Source organism: Lytechinus pictus, chromosome 5, assembly GCF_037042905.1.
Source record: "Lytechinus pictus isolate F3 Inbred chromosome 5, Lp3.0, whole genome shotgun sequence".
NCBI classification, from domain to species: domain Eukaryota; kingdom Metazoa; phylum Echinodermata; class Echinoidea; order Temnopleuroida; family Toxopneustidae; genus Lytechinus; species Lytechinus pictus.
The window spans coordinates 20,133,789-20,156,608 of record NC_087249.1 but is presented as its reverse complement, the minus strand read 5'-3'; the positions used below and the strand labels follow the sequence as shown (position 1 = coordinate 20,156,608).

The window sequence follows — 22,820 nt, the reverse complement described above, 5'->3', positions numbered from 1 at the left end:
TAATAGAATGTTGTGTATGTGGTAAATCACTACTGATCAAAAAGAAAAAAAGAACTGTCGATCTACTGGTGCTCAATGATGTATGGGGAAACAGAGATGCCACAAAGAATAAAAGATGGGACTTGCACCTTATCTTTTTATATTACTTTTCAAGAACACAACCGAGAAAAAAAGCCATTAGTGATTAAACAAGCTGTGGAGGTGAGGGCTATATCAATTCCCGTTCCAATTCTTTTTTCAAAGCGATAGGAGGGGAGGGGTGGGCCCAAAATCTTATTCCAATAAAATTGATTGTGTTATTCCACTCTTACCCTGTGGTGTGTTCAAGTTGAATTTTATTATTCTAGAACAAAATACTTCACCATGCATGTTCACGTTTTTTTTTACCCTATACTTAATTGATCTATTGAGTTTATTTTACCCACCTCGTTATTCTATTGAGGACACACTGAGAAAATCGAAACATTAGAGTATATAGATAGGAAAAGAGCAGAAAAAAAAGAAAGAGCAGAGAAAGAAAGTGTAGAGAGAGGACTGGAAAATTTGACAAGCAAATAAAAAGGTTATCACCAAAAACGTAAGGTCACCTCGTCCAAATACATGTTTCATTTCGACTTTGAATGATGTATTTCTTTCCATCATAAAAGAACAAAAATAGTAGGGGGGCATTTGATATTGTGCCCCCTACTATTTTGGGTAGGGGGACACGTCCCCACTGTCCCCCTGGGATTTCTACCCATGCCATCTTGCAATCCTGTCCTCCCTGCAGCAGCAACGGCATCATGTCCAGTGACTACCCTGGCCCTTGGCTACACCAGCACAGAGAATCGGCCTGTCTTCGACTGCATCACCCCTTGTGAGGACGCCACCGTGACGTTTGGGCGTAACGTCACCACCGACAACAGTAGCATCTATCCTGCAATTGACACTCCTCTCAGTTTCCGTCACCATGGCAACGGATACTATTCTGCATCTTTGAATACATCTTCACATCAATCTTACGGTGTATTCTACTGCGCAGTGACATCACAAGATGACCAACGCTCAGTGGTACCTACAATCTTTGTCAGATCTGATGGTGAATATTTTTCTTCTCCCCTTCTTTGACCCCCTATGACCGAACATATGCGTTTATTAACAAAAGTAAAAAAAAAAAAAAATGTGAATGGGTGCGTCGGGGTCTAGTGGTTAAGACTATCATTTTCACTCAGAGGGACGTGGGTTCGAATCACAGCCGTGGCGTGTTTTCCTTCAGCAAAAATGTTTTACCCACATTGTTCTGCACTCGAGGTGAGGCGAATGGGTATCCGATAGGATTTATTCCTTGACGCGTTTAGCGCCGATATGGCGGCTCAGCTATATACGGCCGGGGTAATATATCCTACCATGTATCAAAGCGCCGTTGAGCGTAATGGGCATATTATTGTTATTATCATTATAATTGATATTGTTATTGATAATATGCGGGCACAATGGCTAACCATGTTGAATTTGATTCAGAATGTATAATTAATGTTGAGAATCGATTAGGTAAGTTTGTTCAGTTTTACACTCCTATATCTACAAGATAGGCCTATCACAACAACACACCGACCTATATTGCGATAGGGAATAAACATTGCTGGGTAAAGGTGGATTAGACCTATATTCAGATGTTTTTTTTCTTAAAAAAGATTCTTGCATCCAATGGCATTTCGATTAAGAATTCTATTTTATTCCTCAGGTACTCTTTGTTGGCCAGCATATTAATTCAATGTTTAGTCACTTAAATTGAGGTTATTTTCGAAGTAAAACTGACATTAAAATATTGACAGTAAAAATTGATATGCATGATACATATCATGAATATTGTATATATGACATATCTTTTTCTTTTATTCAAGCAATAAAGATTAAAAAAGAAAAACATGTATATATTTACAGTAATTGATTCATAGCCGTACTAACTGAAATTAATATATATATATTAATATATAACTTCGATTAAATACCTCCAGCAAGGTTTATTCCAACAAACGGTAGATTTACCAAAACCGTCAACAAGGGCGATGTGAACGTGACCATAGATTTCAGGGAGATTACCCCGACTGAAGCAGTCAAGATCTGGAGGTTCCACCCATCATCGGATTCCTCACAGTCATCTATCACCTCACCTTCCAATGAATCTTCGACAGTGTACACCATCACAGGAGAGGTAGACATCTGCCATGCTGGAGTCTATGAGCTTCACCTGGATGGCGAGAGGGACCTGTCTCGTGCAGGATTGATGAGACTCCTTGTCAGAGGTAAACCCTACTCATCAGACATTTTGGTAGTCTTAACCAACTCTTATGGATAAGTAAATAATTAAATTACTGTTTTTTTTTAAATCTCTTAAATCTTGTATTTTTATAGACTTTTACCTGATGATGATGATGATGCAAATTAAACCCAATTAACATACTCGGTTCCCTTTTATTAATCACCGGATCGACCCTCCTTTCACACTTTAAATAAACATTGCTAAAATACTGGATCGAGCTCCAAAATATTGCAACTTTTATGATATCGTCTGTCTTAATGGGCATAAAGCGCGAAACACATCTTGGTCTAAATTAGCATAATCATCTTATTAGATTATTTTGGTCACCTAATTTCAACTGCAAAGCAAAATAAGAAAAATGTTGGGGATTTCCCTATCGAAAGAACACAGAATCCTACAGTGTGTACCACAGCATGTTCACAGTGTGGACACAATGTGAAATCACCTTCACACTGTTAAATTTGAGCATCAATAGTGTGCTTCACATATTCACAGTCGACCATGATTGTGAACAGTCACTATGTCGTGGTGTCCACAGTGTAAAAACGTCCTCACACTGTTTAATTTGAGCATTTTGACAGTGCGAATATTATTTTCATATCTTCCACACTGTGAACACACTTTGATCAGACTGTGTGACACTGTCTTCTTTTCAACAGGTTTTTTTTTTCAATGTTGTGAAACGTTTTTGTTTTCGTTTTTATTTGATTTCATTTCACAGTTTCAATCATTGTTATATCACTCGTTAAAAATGGGGATGTCCTAAATGTTTGTATGCATAGAAAATGGTTATACACAAGTATGATGTTTTCGAAAAATAAACAAGAACAGAATAGAAGAATATGCTAGGAATGATTTACTACATTATCTTCAAGTTTGAAATAAAATATTTGCAATCCTTTGGTTTCTAGCTTGTCCTGCGGGTCGTTATAACGTTTCGAGTGGGTGTGTTCATACGTGTTCATCGTGCTATAATGGAGGAATATGTCATGACCTAACAGGAAAATGTATTTGTGCCTTAGGATTTCGTGGAGATAACTGTCAAATTATTGCTGGTAAGTTGTGATCTATTATCTATAAATCGATTTATGTATTGGTGTATTTTAGATTGTACGTTTGTAGATTTCTTATGCACACATTTTTCTTGTCAGAACTTATAAGTTGCATTCAATGATTTATGCATTCAATGTTAAGCTTATTGTTTGGCCAATGGTTGGTTAAATTTTTATCATTGTAATACCATGTCCTGGAGGTACGAATGTTCTAAAAGGGTTCTCTTTTATCAAGCCCATCTGTCTTCTTTTTAAATTTCAACCTTAAATGCCAATTTAGTTTCTGTTTAATTCTATTTACCCCGGAATATTGTTAATCTTCTTTCCAAAACTTACTTTTTATACCACATATTTTACTACATACTTGTTTGTTGTATTTTCCTTTCTTCAAAACGGATAAACAATAAAAATTATTGAAGTTAATTAAAAAGTTATCATGGTTACTGCTGTTTTTTTAATTAGCTTGCAATGAAAAGGTTCATGGTAGTTGCGAATGGTTTCATCATGGATTTCAATTCTGTACTCTCGATCCCTATGGATGTTCATGTTTACCAGGCTACAAAGGATTGGAATGTTCAACAGGTAATAGAAAAAAAAAATAGATGGGGGAGGGGTGGATCTATTTCAATAATTCACATTTCCTTAATCGTGGAGGTGCTGATGCCGAGTGGTCTAAGAAGCCTGACGACACACCTAAAAGTTAATCAAAATATATCAAATAAATGAAAATGTTCTGTGCATTACTAAAAACAAAATGTGTGCATGTGTATTAAAAAAAAGTCAGTTGTTCTCAAACTTTTATCCGGCTTGCTCTGAAATTCATGAAGTGCTGATTATTAATCATTCTTGCCATAATCAATTACATTGAAGTACAGTACAATATAAACATTGAAATGGTGTGTGAAGGTTTACAAACATTTGCATTTTTAAACTATAATAATCATGCTAATGAAGGATTTGAATCAATCGTTTCAAATGTATACAATGCAAGATTGAATGTTGATTGATTTCTTGTTTGCTGTCACCGTAGTCATGGTTTCTGCTCGTAAAAGGAAAAATATATATATATATATATTGTATATATATATATATATATATAGCTTTGTGGAACCTCGATTAAAGCTATGCCTACCATTGTTCTCTTGATTCATATATCTATCTAATCTAATCTAATCTAATCTATCTATCTATCTAATCTAAATAATTTTTTTTTCTTCATTTATCAGAATGTGACCAAGGAGAGTTTGGTGCAAGTTGTGGACAGAAATGTCACTGTATGTCAAGGGAGTGTGATCCATTTAGTGGGATTTGTACCGGAGTTTCGGACGAATGTGAACAGGGTTGGGCAGGTCTGAATTGCCAAGGTAAGCCCCATTTTTTAACATGAATCATCAATCTTTATAGCTGTTCAGCAAAGTGCCATCTGGATAAATTACAAAAGCTTCAAAACCGCTATGCTCGTCTGATACTAAATGCACATTATTCAACTCCTCGAATTACATTATTGTCCTCTTTAGGATGGCAATCCGTCGCAGATAAAGTTCAGTACCAATTCAATATATGGATGTACAAAATATTGAACAATAAAACCCCCAAATGTATTCAGGATATTGTGCGCCATCGAACAATAAATTTCCAAACTCTAAAAATAAATCATTTGGCTATCAATGCTCTGTCGTTTGGAATGCATTTTCCACTTATCTCCTATTAGTAAACACACCTGATTCATTTAAAAAACACTGCAAAGCGATTTCCCTGACACAGATATGTTTTAAAGATTTCTATGAATACTTTAGATTGTTATAAGTCTATTAGTGATTTTGATTTATTTTTTATTTGTTTCTTTCTTTAAATTTCTTTCTCATTGATTATTATGTTCATTTTGTTGACTATTTTATGTACATGTATTATTGTTTTGTAATGTTTTTAAATTTCCGTTCATACAGGGCCCCTTGGTCGAGTAGTTTTTTTAGGGAAAGGGCTACCCTGTTAAAATAAAACGAAAAATAGATACCATATAGGCCTATCCCATATTTATGCATAATGAAATGTGTATCTGTGATATTAAACAATCTACACGGTCTAGGTCTTATGTGTATCTGAAGTTAGTAAGGTTTAAAAAGCCTTAAAATCAAGTTCATATGATTTTTTTTCTTTAAAACAATCTGAATGTTTAATCGAGAAATAAGGAGAGGGAAACAAAAAAATAATAATCAAAGGGGGTAGAAATACAATAAATGGTAACTACCAAAATGATTTTTCAGGTCTCACTGCACATACATTCTTATCTTAGCATCGAAAATTCGTGGAAAACCAACTGGATAGGAATGGTTCTACCAATTACATGATTAAATTTCGGTCATCAAAATAGTTTACTTTACTTTGATTTTTTTACTGCTTTGTACGGATTTCTAGTATATTGCGATTTCGTGCTAATCAGTGGCGTAATAGGTAAAAAAAATTAGGGGGGGGGGAGCAGATATGGTGTTTTGGGCAAATTCATTTTAAAAAAGTTGAGCACAAGCAAAAATTAGAACATTTTAATGCAATAATCTAATTTTCTGATACATTTCGACATGATATTCAGAAAATAATACCGTATATTACCTTTTCACCTTCCCTCTCTTTCACTTTCCTTTCCTTTTCTCTTTTTGGGGTTTGTGAAAATTGTGGGGGTCCATAGGCCCCAAAGCCCCCCCCCCCCTATCTGTACTCCACTGGTGCGAATTAATGTCTGTAAGGTATGTGATTGTCATGGTTACCGACATAGCACCAACAGGTGTCCGCATGATTGAATTTACTGTGTAGCGTTAGCGAAGTCGCATTGCGCATTAAACACACTTGAACTGGCAGAGCTTGTGTCATGACGTGTTCTTCTGAGTATGTTACAAATTGGCGACGAGGATGCTCAGAAAAGAGTCTACGAAAGCCTTAAAGTCTTTATTTTGCTGGTTAAGGGACTGCTAATCTGTGAGACGAAAGTTTGATCCTAATTTTGAGGTCATAAAGGGACATTTTCTGGTTAAAGTTACCGTCGTATTGTTGATGGAACTAGGAAGGAAGTCTTCGTGTATTCGCACATGGTATTCGCACGTGTACTCAGTCAATGCGTGATACAACATGGCGACGCCCAGTGGCTATATCGGACGGTTAGGGAGCTTTGAGAAGGCTCGCGAACCTTTTACTTCATATGTCGAACGTATGGAACTGTTTTTCATGGCCAATAACATCGTTGAAACTTCCCAGAATGCTGAATTCGTGAAGGAACGGAAAAAGGCAATTTTACTAACTGAAATTGGAACAGAAATCTACGTAACTCTCGCAAATTTGTTAGCGCCCAGCAAGCCGAAAGATGCAACATTTGACGACATCATCGATAAGTTGAAGAATCATTTCGATCCTAAGCCTCTAGAGATAGCTGAAAGTTACAAGTTTGGAACAAGAAATCAGAAACAAGGTGAAACAGTTGGTGAGTTCATCATTGCCTTAAAGAATTTATCCTTACATTGTAACTATGGATCTTTCTTGAATAGAGCTTTGCGAGACAGATTTGTTTGCGGGTTGGCTGATGAACGAATTCAGAACAAACTGTTGAATACTCAAGATCTAGATTTTGATAAAGCCTGCCAAATTGCTTTGTCGATGGAGATGGCATCAAGAAATGCTCGTGAACTTCGTTCTGTTCATAATGCTGGAAGTGTGAATAGTCAGAAAAGTTACACCCGTAAAGCTAAACCAACTAGTCGTGGAGGTAAACCCTCTAATGCTGAAAGTAAAAAGCATGGAAGCTGTTATCGCTGTAATTCCAGAAATCATCCACCTCAAGAATGTCCATTTAAAGGTTCACAATGTTTCAAGTGCGAGATGAAGGGACATATAGCTAAAGCTTGTAAGTCAAATAGAGGAAAGTCTAGTGTACCGAGTAAAGGTAAATTGCGTCGATCTGGCGGCAATGCTGAAGTTCATGCGTTGGATGAAACTGATGATCTAGAGAATTCTATGCAGCATAATTTGAATTTGTATTGTGTTTATGCTACAGATTCGATCAATAAGTTTGAAACAGAAGTTGTAATCAACAAGAAATCCTTGACTATGAGGATTGACACCCAGGCAGATTGTTCTATTATGAGTAAGGACACATATGAGAGAAACTTCAGTGATGTACCTTTGAGACCAAATTCATTAGAACTCAGAACATATTCTGGTCAGCAGTTGGACTTGTGTGGTGAATTTGAATGTGAAGTCACATATGAAGGGAATACATTGTTGTTGCCCATGATGGTAACAAGCTACACGAATCGTCCTACACTGATGGGTAAGAACTGGCTGACTAAGTTGAAGTTGGATTGGAATAACGTGTTCCATGTTGAGTCTTCAAAATTGCAGAGTCTACTCCGACAGTATAGCGGAATGTTTGAAGACAGCTATGAAGGGATTTCTGGTGTGGAAGCGCACGTAAGAATCAAGGAGAATTCAACTCCAGTCTACTGTAGACCGCGACCAGTACCGTACGCACTGAAAGAAAAAGTTGAGAAAGAGTTAAGAAACCTTGAGAAAAACAAAGTCATCGTAAAGACAGACTACAGCGACTGGGCAACTCCGATCGTAGTGGTGCCGAAAGCCGATGGAGGTGTTCGTCTTTGCGGAGATTATAAGACCACAGTCAATCGAGCAGTTGATGACGAGTGTTATCCTCTTCCCACATCGCAGGATTTGTATGCAGAGTTGGGAGGTACCAAAGTTTTCTCGAAGTTGGATCTTTCTCACGCGTATGCACAACTCAACTTGGATCAGCAAAGTCAGCAGTATCTTACTATCAACACGCATATGGGATTGTATTCCTACACAAAACTACCATATGGAATTAAGTCCTCACCGAAGATCTTCCAAGCGACAATGGATAAGATTCTTCAAGGTATCCCCCATTGCTTGTGTAATCAAGATGATGTATTGATAGCTACAACCACAGTGGATGAAAATCTTGATGTGCTCGCGCAAGTATTGAAGCGTTTGAATGATCATAATGTGAAGCTAAAAAGGAGCAAATGTGCCTTTGTGGAAAGTGAAGTGGTGTACCTAGGGTTGAAAGTAAGCTCACAGGGGCTTCAACCAGTCAAAGAGAAAATTGAGCCAATCATCAATGCTCCTAAGCCAAAGAATGTGACCGAGCTAAGATCATTTTTGGGGATGGTTCAGTTCTATTCGCGATTTCTACCGGATCTTGCGTCAGTGTTAGCACCGCTCCATAAGTTACTACAGAAGGAACAGAAATGGGAATGGTCGAAAGCCCAACAGGAAGCATATGAGAAATGCAAGCGAATGTTAACCAGTGATGCACTTCTCGTTCACTATGATAACAGGCGTGAATTGAAGATGTCTTGTGATGCATCTAGCTACGGTGTCGGAGCAGTGATAAGTCATGTAATGGATAATGGAGAAACAAAGCCAATCGCATTTGCATCACGCACCTTGACGAAGAGTGAGCGTAATTACGCTCAGATTGAGAAAGAAGCGTTAGGTATCATTTTCGGTATCAAGAAGTTTCATCAGTATCTGCTAGGTAGAAACTTTACGCTCATCACTGATCACAAGCCGCTACTTCATTTGTTGGGTCCTAAGTCATCGATTCCGACAATGGCAGCATCAAGAATGCAGCGGTGGGCAATACTTCTTTCGCAGTATGACTACAACATAGAGTATCTCAGTTCTAAGGAGAACGCTGTCGCAGATGCGTTATCTCGTTTGCCTCACGAAGATTCTGAAGATGGTACAGAAGGTAGTATCTATGTTACTGATGTTGTAGACAGTAACTTTCCAGTAACAGCAACAGAGATTGCTGCAGAAACTCAGAAAGACTCTGTTTTGAAACAAGTGTATGAACAAACTTTATATGGTTGGTCAGAAACAGAACCAATGAATGATGAGTTGAAACCATATCACAGTAGAAGGTTTGAGTTGTCATGTGATCAGGGTTGTGTCAAATGGGGACATAGAGTGATAATACCCAAGTCATTGAGACATAAGTTACTTGATGAACTTCATTCTCAGCACTCAGGTGTTGTAGCGATGAAAGCTGTTGCTAGAGGATTTATGTTTTGGCCTGGTATTGACAAAGAAATTGAGCAAATTTCTAGTAGATGTTCTGTTTGTCAAAATGTCAGAAGCAAACCACCAAGAGTACCGTTAGAAACATGGCGTTGGCCAGCTAGACCATTTCAGAGAGTCCATGTAGATTTTTGTGAGTTTGATAGTGAGCATTTTCTTGTTCTCATAGATAGTCACTCTAAGTGGATAGAAGTAATTCATATGGGTACTAATACAACAACTGAGAAAACAATGAATGAACTCAGGTCCATTTTTGCTTGTCATGGTTTACCCGAACAGTTAGTTTCAGACAATGGGCCTCAATTTCGTTCTGCAGCATTTCAAACTTTCATGAAACAAAATGGAATTAGGCATATTTTAGTTCCCACTTACCATCCAGCATCTAACGGAGCTGCAGAAAGAACAGTAAGAGTAGTGAAAGAAGCTTTGAAAAAGCAAGTGTTTGATGGTAGTTCTAAGTTTAGTATGAAGCGAAGACTAGCCAATTTTCTGTTGAAGTATCGTACTACTCCTCAATCAACTACTGGTTTTACACCAGCTGAGCTTTTGATGAAGAGAAGGCTTAGAACAAGACTAAGTTTGATTTTACCAGATCTATCTCAAAAAGTAGAAAACAAACAATCAAGTCAAAAGAGATATTTCAAGGGTAGTCGTAGGTATCGTTCATTTGATGTTGGTGAGAACGTTCGTATCCTTGCTCCCCCACACAAAGAAGGTAAATGGGAGTCGGGAGAAGTTGTTACTGTTTGTGGAAGTAGAAGGTATCTAGTTGATATAAGTGGTAGAGTTCGAAGTGTTCATGTAGATCACATGTTAAAAGCAAGTGATAACCAAGAGTGTTTGCCAGAGTCTAGTGATCATGCAGATTTGGATGATAGTTTTGATTTAATTTCATTGCCAGACTCCGCACAGTCTCGGCAGTTAAATTCTGAAGTGGGAATAGAGAAATCCCCAGTCAAAAGTACAAGCGGCCCAAGTACAGATGTACAGCCAGGGGCTACACCTGGGGCTACTCAAAAGCTTTCACCACATCCACCTCGAAGATCACATAGACTCCGTAAACCAATTGACAGGTTAATTTATTCAAAATAAAGCATAAGTTAACAAGTGTTAACACGTGTAATTTATAACACGACATGCAAGCAAGGTGAGATAATTACATGTGGAATATTTAATTTCAAGCACATACAACAGTATGATTATTTTCTAATACATACACAGACTTATATCTCTGTTAAAATGTATTGATCTATTAGAAGGGAGGATAGAGAGGTTGAAAAGTTAAAAAGTTTTATTCAGTATATTATTACTATAAAGAATTAACCGTGAAGTACATTGCATTTATACATGAAATTATGATTTATTTGATACTCATGAGCATTAATAAAGAAATATCAGATTGCGGATATTATAGACTTTAAAATAATAGAGAAATTGAAAAACCCTTTTGATCTGCAAAACTACTTTATCAGACGAATCATATTTGCTACTTTTGAGTCATATTACCCTCAATAACCAAAAGAAACTATTGCTCTTTATGTTAAACATTTTTTAAAACAAATAGCTATAAGATGCATAGCCTACTTAAAAAAAAAAAGGAAACATGATATTGAATTGTGAAATTTACTGTTGAGATTACTTGCTGGTATATTATGTTATTTTCAAAACATTGCGAATTTATACAGTGTCAGGAAATCCACTTGTTAAAAGGGGAAGCAGTGTAAGGTATGTGATTGTCATGGTTACCGACATAGCACCAACAGGTGTCCGCATGATTGAATTTACTGTGTAGCGTTAGCGAAGTCGCATTGCGCATTAAACACACTTGAACTGGCAGAGCTTGTGTCATGACGTGTTCTTCTGAGTATGTTACAATGTCTACTCACCTTTATCTCAAGGACATTAAAACATTTTATGCAATGCTTACACATTTCTTTCATTCCCAAGTGATATTTTTGTTAAGGAATAGTTGGCTCTTTTTAAGTAATGTAAACTGGTAGTTGTGTCATAAATCAACGAGGGCATAAAATGCTTTGCACTTTAACGAAGATCCCTATCCATCATGACCTGGAAACTCTACACCGTACAGAATGTTGCCTTATTCCTCTATATTCAATTCCTACTATTCTTGGCAATGCATGTTCATGTAATGTGGAATCTGTAAACTTGAAATTGAAACAAAATGAATTTTAATCAAGAGGACAAGGAAGCTTGTTTTATTCGATGTTGCATCATCTCAAAAAAGGGGAAGTTGGTCATCCAGTATTTAAGCCATCATTTTCATTTTGTCTTCCATTATCTTTCAACCAGTGACTCGACTGATTGACAGACAGTTACCATGATTACAGGAAAACACAAAAGAATACTGTACCAAGTTTACTAGAGTTTGCGGTCACCACGGTCAATAAGTGGATTTCAAAATGCAAAGAACTTACTTTGGGATACACTTCCGTATGCAATTTCTATTCTTCAATGAAGCCTTGCTTTTATTTTCTCTTTCGCAATTATGAAACTAGTTAATATAAATTGTGTGTATAGCGTGTGGTAATTCAAAACGCGACGGATAATAAAATGCTGCATTTAAATATTTTGAGTAGGAATGAATAAATCACGTCGTGACTGTTATCAGCATATAAATCATGAGTACTGTGTTATACATAACGCTTTGTGTAAAAAAAAAAATATGTTCAGGATAAGATGGTAGTCGATTTTCCTCTTATTCAAATCCTATTTAAAGTGTTTTCATTTAAAGATTAACAACTTTTTGATATTGTTTTTTGTCTTATATTAATAGGTATAAGGATGACAAAGGTATCATCCCCATAGAAATCAAAATTCAGAAATTTGCATAATTTATAAAATAATTAAAGCATGCATGACTGTTTACAATTCTTCATATGTTAAATTTCTTTTCCAGAATGCCAAATCGGACGTTATGGACCAAATTGCAACTGTGAGTATCATGACTATTATTACTCTTAAGAAAAAAAAAACACCATTACAAATTCAAGGTATTCAATTGTATATGCATAGACAATTTTAATAATAGTTAATAACTGGATATCGAAAATAGCCAAAATACTCTCCCCCAGAAAAAATATTGATAATGGGTATTTTAAAATGCACATTCGATCTTGTCACCATTGATTCCACCGCTTTAAAATTTCAAACCATAGTACTTTAAATATTTGGTTATTGCTCAAAACTAATGTAGGCCTAATCATTTGTTTTATTTTGTAAAAGGTTATTGTTGGCGTCTTCATGAAGCTGTTTAATAAAATCTTGTTAAATCCTTTCATCTTTATCGGATAGCACTGACCTTTGAGTCATTGCAATATTTATATTGTCAAATAATTTCACCACTCATCTGATCACCCGAACACGATCCATTCTAACACACCGCACGTACAACCCACACATGAAAAAAAAAACCCCGAATTTATGTAACTTCTTTCATTTCTAAAGCATTTACCTTGGCGTACGAAAAAACCAACAGGGGAGAGTCCTCCCGGTTCTCTTGTACACTCGAAAGGACTGCAAATCTAATCTCTACAGCACAACCAGTCTTCGAGCTCTACAGAAAACTCGGCAATCAAACATTCAACAAGATAAACATCACTCCAGATGAAAAAGGTGCAAAGAATCGCGTTCAAGAAGCTAGATTTTTGGTTGATGTGGTCGGACAGGAACTGTTTTACTGCACTCTCTTCGATGTCAGCCGCTACAGGACTGAGGATTTATTGGCTGATGATCCTTTCAGTAAGTACCATTTGAAGCCTTAATTGTTGATTGTTTTAATACTTTACTCTCGAGCGATGTTAAGGTTCACTTGTTACGGATACAACATTTGTCGAAAGGTGTGTCTTTAATAATCAAAATGTGTGTAATTCATTTTGACCAAAGTTCCACCCGAGATTCCGAGTCCACCTGTTGTGAGCAGATCGACCAATGACTCCGTTTACCTGGTATGGCACCCATGGAATGCTACAACGGATGTAGGTGATCCTCCTCTCGTGAGGTATAGAGTCTTCTACAGGATGACCAGTTCCCTGTCACATGACTTTCAAGAACTGGTCAAGACTGAGCTCCTAGAACCATCCGCAACAGTGGCTGGTCTAAATCCTGATACGGACTATGTCTTTGGTGTGGCAGCGGTGAGGCCTGGACCAGGTGGCCAAGGAACCAGACTGGATGTTCGAAATAGAACGAAGTGTTTATGTAAGTTTTATAGTCTTCCTAGGCTGCCTAGTCTATGTACCAGACTTTGCTGGTATTTACTTACTGATTTGCAATGAAAAGCAAGTATGATTATTGAGGTAACTTTTAAATTCTTGTTTTACTTCCAAGATCACATTATAGTTACATTAGTTGTCCTTCTTTTAAAATAAATTTATCCTAAGCACCGAAGCAACAATTACAATTATGCATGTTCCCAACCCAGCACTTACTTTTGATGTTTTAACTTCTGTTCTTAAAACATTTTGTCAATGGATTCATTTTTGAGACTTTAAATTCCTGTTTTGATTTTATTTTTCATTTAATAACATAGCTCCTTCTGGAATACCAATGTCGTTATCTATTTCTCCATCCAAACTTCCAGGAACCATTCTACTCACGTGGCAGGTAGGTAGTATATAAAAAGTTTGACTAAAACAAGAAAATAAATTGAATCACCCCGAGCCAGAGAGAATTTGGTCAATCTGGTTTCACTGGTTACCAACATGGCGCATAATACTTGTTAGGAAAGGCTAATTTAAAAGAAATTGTGCCATGTTGGTAACCCATTTTAACCGGGTAGGCCGAACTATCTCTATTCATGGCTCTGGAATAACCAAGCGCCAATCACTCAGCAGTCATTTTTGAGACGGGTGCTTTGTGGATTGGCGCTGGGTTAAGGAATTTGTAAATATCCTATGTTGGCTTAAAAAAAGGAGCTTCCCTCCAACAACGGCCAAAATTTACTACGTCGGGTAATGACGAGGGCTTATCATTTTAATCATTTCATATCCTTTGAATTATAGAACTGTAGTTGTTACATAGGCAATGTTCTCCCAATAAAACAATAACGTAGTTTTTCAGCAGCGTTTATTCTTCCTTTGTTCTTTCTCTGTAAAATATTATTTCAAGAATCCGCCATCTGCCAACGCCAATTGTCGAAGTGGGTACACAGGTGTAAGAATCTACTGGGAAGCCGTTAGATCTGCGTCAACTCAGGCTGGATACACTGACGCTCATATTAGCGCGTCTGACGGTTACACCTTGACTGTACTGGATCTTAATACGAGGTATGTGCTCTCTGCTTCTATGATGAATCGAGATGGGGAAGGTCCAAGGAGTCAACAATTAGAGTCTTTAGTTGCTGGAAAGGGTAAGCACTCTTTGTTTTAATTGATAATAAATGTAATAAAATTGTGGTTATGATACATCCCAAGTGAAATTGTGAAATATGGTAACATGAGCATGCTATGAATCCTATGATGGTTCTATAAAAGTATTAAAAAAAAAGTTTATTTACATTTTCACTCAACGTGTAACGATTATGCTTCTCATTTGTACGATATATCAAACCGCTAATGGCGTGTCTAATAGTTGTCAAATAAAGGTAAGAGAAACATCCCAATAGTTGTACATACTCTTATTGGAAACATTTTAAAACCCTCCAGAAAATCCTTGGAAGTACTCCTTACCAACTGTTCTCTTAACCAGTATCGTCCCTGTAGCCATTGTTCTATTCTGTGTCGTCTTGATCCCGCTCCTCTCTCTCAGAAGGTAAACAAATATTTGTTTTTTCTTTAATGAATTATATTCGGTTTGAAAATAAAATCAAAATAAACTTAGTAAATCGAAAGTATAACGTAACATAAAAGCATATAGACATAGACCATGAAATAAAATGTTAGATATACATAAAAGTAAAATCGAAAGTAAAAATGATATTGAATTGAATTAAATTTATTTCCGATAAAATCAAATAACAATACACATAGTTTACAATAATACATGTGGATTTACAAATAAAAACGGGGGATGGCCCTACTCAGTCGCATCAGTCATGGTGCTGCTGGTCTACCGAGGGGGGTCCTCATGAATTAAAGAAGCAAAACATAAATTCATGAACATTTAAATCACACAAAAAACATGAAACTATACAGAAAAGATAGGTGAATATAAAATTATAGGAAAAAAATAAAGTACAGCTAGATATGGACGAAGACAATATGGAGTCTTAAAGACAAAAACAGCATATCAATTAAAAAACAAACACTTGAGTTATCTAAAATATAAAAAGTAACAAAAAAGACATTAAGAAAAATTATACATAATTGGATTAAGAAATAAATTAAGAAGGAAAACGCATAATTATAACTCTCGACCTCAAATCTGAAAGATTCAATTGATATTAATAAAACGCAATTAATAAAAAAGGCAAGACTGTGGTAATTAACCATTGATTGCTAAACCACAATCCAAGTAAAACAAAAGGATACACTTTATTTATTTACCATGTTTACTTCGTTGACGCCGAGTTATGGTTAGGCCTATTAATACCATTTATCTATTTATTTATTTATTTATTTATTTATTTATTTATTTATTTATTTATTTATTTATGTATTTATGTATCTATCTATTTCTTACAGACGTTTATGTAACATCGGATCACCAACGCAAGAAAATTATGCTATGACCAACCCACAAACCCCAACACAAACCATTATCCCGGAAACGGATACTTACACTGACCTTGCAATCTATGAACGAGTATCCGACAATGAATCCGGTTACCAAGAACTTCGTGTAAAGGCATGCCAACCGGAGAACCGTAACAAGGATTCGAAGGATTATGTGAATGTTCCAAAAGGTCCTGTTGGTAGAAAATATTTCTTGGAGCAAAATAAGTCCTCTACTGCTCAGTCGTCAGAGCCCAACGAGTGGTAAATGTAAGGAAAACGTCACAGGTTAGTGCCCTTCGGTTAACTGCATGGTGGACGGTTCCTCGAAGCCTGTCTTGCTCTAAGTTCATGGACTAGGATTTTTTCCCGGAACGATGACTTCTACTTTTGAAATGTTTAAATTTGATGCACGTGAAGCCACGCGTAGATTTTTTTTTAAAATAGAAACAATCACCTATTTCCCTGAAAACACAAAGTAAATCATATCATTACCGACGCGAAACGGAATAGCCTACTGCTTTTGCTTCTATAATACAATAATCTTACTCTCGAGTGTTCCACTTTGAAATGCCAGTTTGTACATTCCATTAAATAATATTAACTAGATATTATAATAAAATGTATTACAGAACGATGTAGACGTAAATGGCCAGAAAAGGAGAGCACAAAAATAATATTCCAATATCCTTGCATAACAGATAACTAAAAATTGTAATTATAGTTAAGAGAACTTAGACATCTTGTTACGTAATATGGAAGGCATCTACAGTAGATGTGAATCTCAGACACGCTAGTTTTCATGAAATTTCACCCCCCCCCAAAAAAAAATGAATGAGGGTCTACATGTGATGACATGAGAAAGAATTTATCTAAATTCGTCACATAAAGATATTTGCTTTTGATCTAGTCAATGACGAATAAAGGTTGTTATTAAAAGGTAAATGTAAAAAAAACACTCACCACCATTATAGAAAATACAGTTATCTGCACAAAATATTTGGTACAGGCCATAACACTGAAAACTGCTCTCATCACTTCATATATAACAATGATATTAAGATGTGATTAATCTTGTGAAAATGATTATGCACCCAATGACCATCTACATGCATTGGAATAGTATATTTAATCTCTTTACACTTTTTGCGGATTTACGGATGGTTGAATGATGATGGTTGATGGTCTCTCTAAAGTTGAATCCATTTAAATCGATTTTTAAGCAACGATGTACATAATAAATTAAATCGTCCCAGACTGAAGCTGACAGAACCAGGCAAGCTACGGACCATGTTTTATGATAGCGTATCCCCCAGATTTCAAAAGTCAGAATAGTCAAGAATTTATACCAAGAAACCTCGGCACCCGATTGACTGACACGGGCCCGTTGCAGATGCTCTTAAAGGCAACTCAAATAATCAAGAGCCAGTCCCTAATACATGGTTTTCATTCGTTAAAGGTATTGTTTAACTTTGTGAGCTGCCGATTTAAAAAATTCTCAAACCAAGATGAAACATGTGTACAAGTGCATGTATTTGAACTAATAAACCCTGAAAACAACCATTATTGAGAATGAAAAGCTAAAACTACAAGGCAAACCCCGATTTTGTAAATAGGCGTCTAATAGACACCTAAATAGAACACATAAGTGTATGGGATGAAATTAAGATGGTGTTTTCGGTCACTTTATATTTCAAATTTTGAAGCACTAAATAATGATTTCCGAACGCAATTTTTTCTGGGCTTCATTTTTGTAACATATCACAGATACAGGTGACAAGTGTGACCTTCTAGCTAAAATTTTTTAAAAGTCAAACCAATGTTAACCAATCACTTTAAAATCAAAATTCGTTTGATTATTGGAGTTGCGTTTGATGTGTGACCAAACAAAATGCAGAAGTTTATTCTCGGACGCAATTAAAATTATTAACATACAAAACTGACGGACGCCATTCACCGTGGTAGATAGGCATTGGATCAAGTTCATAGCATGTAATGCTTGCCGAATAAACCCGAAATGTCTTAAGCCATCAAAGACAGATCTAGCGAACAGTCACCTTGGTCTTGTTTGAGGAATAACCCTTCGGGCAGCAGAAAGAGCGAATCAGTTCGGAAATGAAGACCAATATCTCGATTATTGATATAAAAGACATGCCAACGTAGAGACCCAATAATCCACCTACACCTCCAAAAAGTGATTCAACCTGTTGACAGACAACAGAGACAATATTGATCAATAACAATTTAACCTAATATTTTTCAAGCCCGCCCTCCAAATACATGTAGAAAAGGACATTGTAATGGTAGAGTTGTAATAATGCGAACGAACTTTCTTCTTTTTCTTCGAGCCATCACTGAATGTATCTGAGAGTGATGAAATTCATGGCTTACAAAATTAATATTGCACATAATTTTATAGATTGGCTTGTCGTCTCATGGTTTAACTTTGTATAGGCATATTTAGCTAATTTTGATAAAGAATTCATGTCTTAATAATTGCAAAGCTCGATAGAAAGATATAAAGAACATGAACCCATATTACTTTTTGCATATTTTGTTTAACTGGGCAACGTCATTAAATGCATTAATAATCTTTCAGATATTAAACACTGCAAATATGGCGTGCCTCTCGCTCCATCAGAGGTAGTTTATTTGAAATTTCGAAAATGTAACATCCCTTTGATTTTCACTTATATATTTGTATGAATGTGGCGATTAGTGTAGCAGAAAACGTTTTAATTGGGGTATTGAGCATAATAAAACGTATACCTACCGTTATCAAAGGGGATTCCGTGACCTGTTCAAAGTTGAGCTCTTCAAAAAACACTGACAGGCGGACAAGATTATTTCTGAAAAAGTGAGAAAAAAAATGAGCAGGATAAACAAGTTAACCCAATCACTTATATTAACATGATATAATATTCCCGGAAAACAGGCGAAAATAAACCTATGTAAAAGTTGTTGATTTATAATTCAGTGATAGTAGATAGTGGTTCTTCGTAACGCCCCTTTGCCCGCATCAAATATTCTTACTAGTCTATATTCTTCTCGTCCTCTGATCATTTTACTAGTTTTCCTTCCTCTACCACCTATTTGTCTGAAGTGCCTAGGTAAGTAGGTAACCCGAAGAATATACTCTGGTCTCATCTATTGAAATTAATCCACGAATGTAGAGTGAAAATGACAATACATTCATTTCAGATACACAAGTTTCATTAAGAAACGAACTTATGTTTAATACCGTAACGGCGAGATATTTGGTCTTGGCCAGATAAATGGTAGCTGAAATTATAACCAAAATTTTTTTTAAAGGTTTATCTAGTACATAATCATCATGCCCCTTACAAGTACGTTTGCCCGTCTATCGCTCTATACATGCTATATGTATTTGAAGAAAGTAGCAGATACAATAACCAGTAGCGTACTGTGGGTCACGGCATTGGGGGGACACCAGCAAAATTTTTGAGTCACTTAGTGAGCGCGCGAAGCGCGCTCAGTTGCTAAGTATACTGACCTTATAGAGACATCTTAAAGACAGTGCCATTAAACGGATACGAATGTCACTGATCAAATAATGCGAGCGCGAAGCGCGAGCTGATAATTTTTGATATTCAGACCTAAAAAGGGACATTATAAGCAAAATTCTCTAATCATGATACGTAATTGTCTCGCTAAACAAACAATGTGAGCTGAAATGTTTGTATATATTAACTAAAAAGAGAGACATTTTAAGGACTATATTTTAGGAATCTATTAAGAGCATACATATCTCACCAAAGTCATCTAATGCGAGTGCCAAGTGCTTGCTGATTTTGTTAGAATTACATCTAAACACATGAAACACTTGCAGTAATAGTAATATACAAATAATGCATGCAGCCGAGTGCGTTAGTGGAAATGCAGAGCACGCGAGGTTTCTTTAGATAGGTGCCGCACTGTGCACGAGCCACTGGCGGCGAGTGCCCAGTGTGCACCATCTGAATAATTTATTTATTTATTAAAATATCTTTATACAGGATAACAGGCTCAGATTAACTGTTTTTCAGCCTGGTCCTGTTAACATAAAAAAACAATATATACATAATAGATAAAAGAGTAACTTGGGTAATGTACAGTAATGAGTGAATTCAATAACATTTAAAATCAGAATTATCATTAATACAAAATTGTTTAGAGATAAAATACACTACCAGTCACAACTCCCAGACTCAGCACTACCTGCCTCAGCCAGAGAACAATAGAATCAGCATGATCAGTGGACCAAATCCATTGCTCTCCGGCCGAAACAGGCAATAGTGATTCAAAGAATGGTGACTAGTACTGTATTCATTTTTTTTTAATTGACGAAATGTGAAAACTATCCTGTAAACAAAACAATAGCTGTGAAATATAAATTAAGATGTATGATATCATTGACATGGTAAATACAAAATTCAACAAAATTTAATGAAGGAAATTAAGGATATAATTATCATTGAGCATATCATACTAGACTTAAGTATAAAATTTTACAAAATAAATATCGCCAAGTTAAGTAATGAAAGCTTATTTACTAAGAGTACGAATTATATTACATAAACAATTATTCGTTCCAACATATTTGATATCCCAAATCATTAACACAATTCAAAACGAGAAAAATAAAGTAAAATGGAACAAAAAGCATATAATATTAATTATTGAAATAAAACTTCTTATAAATCAATTTAAATGTTTCGATAGTTTGTGCATTTTGAATATTATGGGGTATGTCGTTCCATCGTTTGGCACCGGAAAATCTGAAAGCTTGTTTGACAATTGAAAGGTGAACAACGGGTGCAACTACGTTAAGGCTATCATTATTTCTTGTATGGTAATTATGTCGGTCACATACCATTTCAATGTCATTACAAAGTTGGGGAGGGGCTAATCCATGTATACATTTAAACATTTGTGTGGCAAGAAAGTATTCTTTTCGTTCATCCATATCAGTCCAGGATAGGTTTTTTACAAGTGTTTTAAGAGAAATATTTTGATAAAAGTTTCCAGTTATGTAACGTGCAGCTCTTTTTTGCAATCTATAAATTTTGCTTTTGTTTTTATCAGTAGTATTTCCCCAAATAGGTAGTCCATAATCGATGCAAGGTTGTATTGTAAATTTATAAAGGGTGTTTAGTAATGAAGGACTTAAAAATTTTCTTAATTTTCCAAGGGAACGGATCTTGAATCCAATGGATTTGCATAAGTTATTGACGTGAATGTCCCATTTAAGATTTTCATGTATTAAAACACCTAAATTACGAATTGACTTAACTTGCCCATTTTCAGTCCCATCAATAAATATTTTCATTACTTCATGGGAGCGTGTTTTTAAAAACATACATTTTGTTTTGTCGACATTTATCTTTAAATGGTTAAGTTTATACCAGTCATTAAGAGAATCCATATTTGATTGCAATTTTGAAATTATTGTCTCAACATCTTTACCAGTCTCAAATATAATAACATCATCAGCATAAATTGCTATAACACCAGACTTAGTTGATTGTGATATATCATTTATAAACAGCAAGAAAAGCGTGGGAGCAAGAACTCCCCCTTGAGGTACCCCTACAGAAAGTTCTTTCCTGGCAGAAAGCTTTCCTTGTGAAAAAACAACCTGATTTCTATTTTTAAGGTAACATGTGAACCACTTAAGCATATTTCCTACTATACCATATTGTTGCATCTTAAATAGTAGAATCTCATGGTCTACACAATCGAAACATTTCGATATATCTAAAAAACATGCTCCTATTTTTTCTTTTTCATTAAATGCATCAAGGAATTCATCAATGACTCTGTGGAGACACGTAGTCGTTGAGAGGTGTGGTAGGAACGCATGCTGTTCAGTATTGATGAGATTGTGTTTAAGGAGATATCGGAGCAATTGCTCTTGAATTTCCTTTTCTATTATTTTAGAGATATGACTAAGTACAGATATTGGGCGATAATTTGCTTCTTCATTCCTTGGGCCTTTCCCTTTATAGATTGGAGTTGTTCTTGCCAATTTCCAATCTTCTGGTACATCGCCACATTTTATACTTAGATTAAAAATTTGGGTTAAGGATTGATGAATATATGGTGCTGCTATTTGAAGTAATCTTGAATCAAATCCTAGTACATCAATATTACTTGTTTTATCTAAATGAATTAAATGTTTAAGGACTTTCTCCTCTTTTAAATATTCTATTTCAAATTTGTAAATACAGGAGGGATTTTTCCAATTTACACACACATTTTGAGGAAAAGATTGGGATATACTTTTACCAACATTGACAAAATAATCATTCATTTTGTCACTATCTATACAGCAGGATGATGAATTATCATTTTTAGACTTGCCTGTAACTTGTTGCATTTCTTTCCATAATTTCTTACCATTATAACTATATTTCCTGGAGATATCATTGAAATAAGCACATTTTCTTTCGTTTTGAATTCTGTTTAAGTAATTCTTGCATTTAACAAATTCATAATGATCATCTTGAGATTTAGTTAAATCGGCTTTACTCTTTAAATGGTCACGCTTATACATGAGCTGGATGATATCCGAAGTAATCCAAGGGCAGTAACGATCTTTTACCCTTACTTCTTTGAAAGGTGCATATTTATCGCTTATTTTCAAGAATGTTTCTTTCCAAGAGTTCCATAACAATGACAAAGCCTGTG

General features: G+C 35.7%; 2 protein-coding genes across 3 annotated transcripts in view; one reads left to right on the top strand and one right to left on the bottom strand.

The window, feature by feature from the left end:
* The first annotated feature begins 738 nt into the window (after positions 1 to 738).
* LOC135154158 (angiopoietin-1 receptor-like) lies at positions 739 to 16,398 on the top strand. Its single transcript, XM_064099444.1, has 12 exons — positions 739 to 1,078; positions 1,998 to 2,285; positions 3,214 to 3,357; positions 3,817 to 3,936; positions 4,581 to 4,718; positions 12,377 to 12,412; positions 13,015 to 13,218; positions 13,363 to 13,677; positions 14,009 to 14,082; positions 14,587 to 14,827; positions 15,123 to 15,228; positions 16,101 to 16,398. Exons 1-12 carry the CDS (start codon positions 739 to 741, stop codon positions 16,396 to 16,398), a joined length of 2,304 nt encoding a protein of 767 aa, XP_063955514.1.
* Positions 15,396 to 22,820, bottom strand: part of LOC129260414 (degenerin deg-1-like) — a 22,408-nt gene continuing 14,983 nt past the window's right edge. The window contains exons 10-12 of one of the 2 annotated variants that reach the window (XM_064099967.1): positions 18,904 to 18,979; positions 18,188 to 18,334; positions 15,396 to 16,595 (exon numbers count right to left, since the gene is read on the bottom strand). In XM_064099967.1, coding sequence (XP_063956037.1) covers positions 16,584 to 16,595; positions 18,188 to 18,334; positions 18,904 to 18,979 — 235 coding nt within the window. In that variant the 3' untranslated portion in view covers positions 15,396 to 16,583. Of the gene's footprint in view, positions 16,596 to 18,085; positions 18,335 to 18,903; positions 18,980 to 22,820 lie in introns of those variants that run through there. The other variant, XM_054898396.2, reaches the window with a different exon arrangement.